General features: G+C 34.9%; 1 protein-coding gene across 2 annotated transcripts; it reads left to right on the top strand.

Moving 5' to 3' along the window:
• Positions 1,320-3,403, top strand: LOC104724138 (calmodulin-1). 2 transcript variants are annotated; one of them, XM_019233258.1, is made up of 3 exons: positions 1,323-1,518; positions 2,426-2,841; positions 3,243-3,403. In XM_019233258.1, the coding sequence occupies exons 1-2, from the start codon at positions 1,443-1,445 to the stop codon at positions 2,797-2,799; spliced, it is 450 nt and encodes a 149-aa protein (XP_019088803.1). In that variant the 5' UTR covers positions 1,323-1,442; the 3' UTR covers positions 2,800-2,841; positions 3,243-3,403. The 2 variants fall into 2 exon arrangements, with proteins under 2 accessions (XP_010440887.1, XP_019088803.1); XM_010442585.2 differs by lacking the exon at positions 3,243-3,403 and having other exon boundaries at positions 1,320-1,518; positions 2,426-3,007.

The following is a 4,962-nucleotide window of genomic DNA, read 5'->3' as shown; positions in this document are numbered from 1 at the left end:
TTATTATTTTTAAATATTAAAATATTTTTAACGAAAATTTAAGATAATAGACGCAACTGTAAATTCTATATTAAGTTGTATAAAATTTCTCTATTGCTATAATCATTTCTATAATTTTAGTTAGATTATAGAATAACGTTGAATATTATATATTAATATTCAATTATTTATATGCAACATAAAATGAAAAATTTGTTTCAATAAACTTGTTAGTTAGTGATGAAGAGACAAATATAAAGAGAGTTCAAAAAGCATGAATATTTAAATAGACACACCTATTAGAATTAAAATTTGTGATGATAAAATATAAATAAAATATAGTGAATAAACACAACTCTACAATGAACAGTTGCAACTTTACAAAAAAACCGTTACAATGAACAATCGCATTTTGTATCATGGCAAAAAATGAAAACAGTTCAAACAGACAAATATATATAGATTTCAAAATATATGAATATTCGAATAGACACAACTCTACAATGAACAATTGTAACTTAAAAAAAACCGTTATAATGAACAATCGCAACTTTTTGTAAAACACATAATTTCAATTTTCTACAGATTTTTTTGGAAAATTATCCAAAAGGTACGATTGAAAAAAACACAACTTTTGGTGACATTTATTCGGATTGCTATTATATATAGATGAAGATTTCAGATTGTTCGACTTCGTGTATAAAACCCATTTGGGTGAACGTAAAAGTAAGGTGAAATCAATAATATGAGAGTTTTCGGTAAAATTTATTTTAATTCACAACTGCAGCATCCTTGTGTGTCTAAAATTCTGTCACCACTCTTTTTTTAATTTACATGATTGTATTTTGTTTTGCAAATTTATGTACTCATGTTAGTTTCGGTTGGAATTTCTTATGATTCTTTTTCAAAGCTTTGCTTACATGTCTTTGGTCATTTGAGCCAAAGCTCTTTCTCAAACTTGTGATAAAACTCAGGAACCAAATGATTAACAATAATGGTATATACATCAACTTTAACCATTTTCCCGCATTTTATGAAAATCACTAAAAATAAAGATCTTGATTTCATTTTTTTAATACAAGTTTGTTTGATAAATTTTGTCTCGTACGAAGTACGGGCCTACTACTAGTAATTATATATTTTTCCAACTAAGTATAATTGTTTTTTATTTTTATTTTTAAAGGGACCGTAGGCCTAATTTTGAAGGCTCTAATTAGTATTCGAGCTCCAAAATGTTTTTGGCCCATTAGAGACCCAAAAAAGCAATGAAAATCATTAATATTCATCTCTTTCTTTTTTCATTTACCTTTTCTTCTTCTTCGTATTCTTCTTTTGTCGTTTTGTTCAGATATTTTTTTTTTTGTCTTGGTAACAGTTTCCAAAGAGAGACGACTCTGAACATTTCATCAGCCCAAAAAAAAAAAAGAGAAAACGAAGAAGAAAGACGATTTCTCGAAGAAGCTATGGCGGATCAACTCACTGACGAACAGATCTCCGAATTCAAGGAAGCTTTTAGCCTCTTCGACAAAGATGGCGATGGTTAGTCAATCTCTTTCCTTTTTTTTCCCTCAATTTTTCTGATTTTCCTAGATCTCGCCATATTCGCCTTCGATCGATCCTTTAGAACGGTGTATATCTCGTTTCTTGTGTTTTTGATCTTTGACCGAGTAGTGTTGCTTTTTCGTCTACGATTGGATCGTTTCAGTCTTCTCCCTGTTCTCGTCATGCTTTTTTTTGATTTGGTAGCTTGGATCTGAGTTTCTTTTTTTTTTTCTTCTCATACGTTTTGGTGTTTGGTTGTATGTTTCTTCTAGGTTTCTCTTTATTGATCACGAATCTGTCCCTTTTTTTTTTTTTTCATGTGTGATTTCGAATCTTTAGAAGCTTTGATGTTTGTTTCTTCTTGATAGGTTTCAAGGTCTTGATGTTCAGAATGTTCTCTGATATCTGAGTTGTTTGTTAGGCTAATTGATCAAGGGTTTGTGCTCTCTAATCTAGGAGATTGAAATCATAAATTGTTTGGAAATGATTCTTTCTCTCATCATTCTTCAAAAGTATACATGAGTTGAGTTGTTTGTTAAGTTCATTTGCTTTTGACTTTGACATAATTGCGTCACCCTTGGTTCCATTGAGTCTTGATTATTTCTCATGGTTATAGAAGTTTTGATGATTCTTTTTATCCTGTCTCCTGGCCTGTTGTTAGGTTTCAAAGTCTTGATGTTATAGGAGTTTGATGTTAAACGAATTAGTAAATTGTTTGGAAACTAATCTTTAATTGTCTCATGGCTGTATCCTGCACTTTTGAAGTTTAAAGTGCCATTTTGTGTAGATTAGTTATCTCATATATTCTAAGTGGTAGGCAAAAGTGATTCATGTGCTTTTTGTGTCTATCATTGCTTCATCCTTGGTTATTAATTGTAATGTTCTTTCATTTGTGATCACACAGGTTGCATCACAACCAAAGAACTGGGTACAGTTATGCGTTCACTAGGACAGAACCCAACAGAGGCTGAGCTCCAAGACATGATCAACGAGGTTGATGCAGATGGTAACGGCACCATCGACTTTCCCGAGTTTCTGAACCTGATGGCTAAGAAGATGAAAGACACTGACTCAGAGGAAGAACTAAAAGAAGCATTCAGGGTTTTCGACAAGGACCAGAACGGTTTCATCTCCGCTGCTGAGCTACGCCATGTGATGACCAATCTTGGGGAGAAGCTAACTGATGAAGAAGTTGAAGAGATGATCCGTGAGGCTGATGTTGATGGAGATGGTCAGATTAACTATGAGGAGTTCGTCAAGATTATGATGGCTAAGTGATTTGATAAAAGGTGATGATGATGACCTTTTATATGCTTCTAGGAGTTTTAACCAAGAACATTTGCATGATTGGTGGAAATATGCTGGAATTTGAGACATTATTTGTTTTTCGTTTTCTTTTATTTTCTGCTTTGCGACTTTTGTGTGTAATGGAAATCAAAGTAAGTTGGATTGAAATCGATGGGTTTGGGTTTTACTTTTTGCCACATTTCGTCGCTCTTGTTTAATATTTCAGAAGAAAAACAAGGGACACCTGGAATCGATAAGGAATACCGATGCAATTGTGGTTTCTTTAAAACAAACGAGTAGAATGGTTGGTTTAACTTTTAATTATCTATCCGTGTGTACGTTAGCCACAGAGAAAATGATTCGCGTCCAAATGTGTGTGTAANGCTAAGTGATTTGATAAAAGGTGATGATGATGACCTTTTATATGCTTCTAGGAGTTTTAACCGAGAACATTTGCATGATTGGTGATAATATGCTGGAATTTGAGACATTATTTGTTTTTCGTTTTCTTTTATTTTCTGCTTTGTGACATTTTTTGTGTGTAATGAAAATCAAAGTAAGTTGGATTGAAATCGATGGGTTTGGGTTTTACTTTTTGCCACAGTTCGTCGCTCTTGTTTGGTATTTTAGGAGAAAAATAAGGGACAGCTGGAATCGATAAGGAATACCGATGCAATTGTGGTTTCTTTGAAACAAACGAGTAGAATGGTTGGTTTAACTTTTAATTATCTATCCGTGTGTACGTTAGCCACAGAGAAAATGATTCGCGTCCAAATGTGTGTGTATAAACTATTGTTAACACAGCATTTCTTTTTTTGTCACTGAAAATATATTGATAACCTTGTTTTAACCTTGTTTTCATCAAAACAAGTACGATACAAACACCCAAAAGACGAAAATTAAAGTCGTCCGACGATATAATGTCCATGAAGTCAACAGCTGAAAGAAGACGAGATTTCTTCGGAAACTAAGCTCCATACAAGGGAAACGATATAAACCAGAAATACAACTCAGAACTTTTAAACTCAACTCGAAAGAGCACATAACCTTACACCAAAAACAAAAGCAAAGCGACATCTTTTTTACAAGAAACCAATGAATGAGATTTATCAAAGATGTCCCAGGCCAAACAAATGATAACATCTACTTCCTCCTATCATAATGAGAGCCAATCTCTCCAAACCAAGACCTCAAAACCCGACAAGCAAGACCCATAATTGGAGAACAACTACGCTTGACTTTCGGATACGACGACAACGACATCAACGCCAATGAACGCCTAGATAAGAAGCCTTCCAAAAAACTAGTAGACCTAAGCAGGTCTCAAAAGCAGAGACAAGGAGAGAAGTCTAACCCCACGATTCATATCATTCTCAAAAGCGAGAACGACAAAACGAGCCGGTTAACACCCACAACAACCCACCACAACCAACACTAAGAAGAGAGACTACCTGCAACTAAGGAAACTAAACCCAATTTCAGAACAATCAAAGCTTCCTTTTGGAAAGGGAACGAGCCTAAAAGGAACTGATGACTAATTCAAAGGGATAAGGAGAGCGCGGAAATACAAAGGCTGGACTGGCTAGAGCCCAAATCCAACCTCCATCGGCGGATAGAAGCGGCTACAAATACCAGAGCGGGAACCAGATCTAGGTCGGAGAACTAAAATGGTGACATGTCAAGACTTACACCGTAGATCTAACAGATCCAACCTCCATCCTCTACACTAGAACCACCCAAACAAAAATCTGACCACTCGACCGCTTCCACAAAATCTCAGAACCACTACTTAAAGAAGAACTACGGATCCTCAATCGAAAGCCAAAACAACTGCAAACCAAAAGCAAAGCTAAAGAGAGTACCCTCTCATGGCAGCGGCGAGGAGCGCCGGCCACCGGAGAGAGCAAACGCAGATCTGAAGGCTGTTGACGGCTAGGACGAACTCTTTCGTCGGGAGAGAAAAAAGTTTTTTGTTTTTTTTTTCCATGAAATTCCTATTGTCAACACAACATATCTATCTTAACATTTTTAGAGTACATTTTTGTGCCATCCTCTCTTATCTTTGTATCCAAACAAGTCTCAACTAAATTCTCTACAATCCTTATAACCAAACACAATGATTTCCTTATTTGATAATATTAATTTCCTAAAATC

Source organism: Camelina sativa, chromosome 11 (genome assembly GCF_000633955.1).
Source record: "Camelina sativa cultivar DH55 chromosome 11, Cs, whole genome shotgun sequence".
Lineage (NCBI taxonomy): Eukaryota > Viridiplantae > Streptophyta > Magnoliopsida > Brassicales > Brassicaceae > Camelina > Camelina sativa.
Note: the sequence above shows the minus strand (reverse complement) of the source record. Positions and strands in the feature narration are given on the sequence as shown.

Bases quoted from the DNA above. Each gene is read 5' to 3' on its own strand.
- LOC104724138 (XM_019233258.1), top strand. From the start codon at position 1,443: ATGGCGGATCAACTCACTGACGAACAGATCTCCGAATTCAAGGAAGCT. The intron at 1,519-2,425 runs GTTAGTCAATCT...GTGATCACACAG, and splicing joins CTTCGACAAAGATGGCGATG to GTTGCATCACAACCAAAGAA.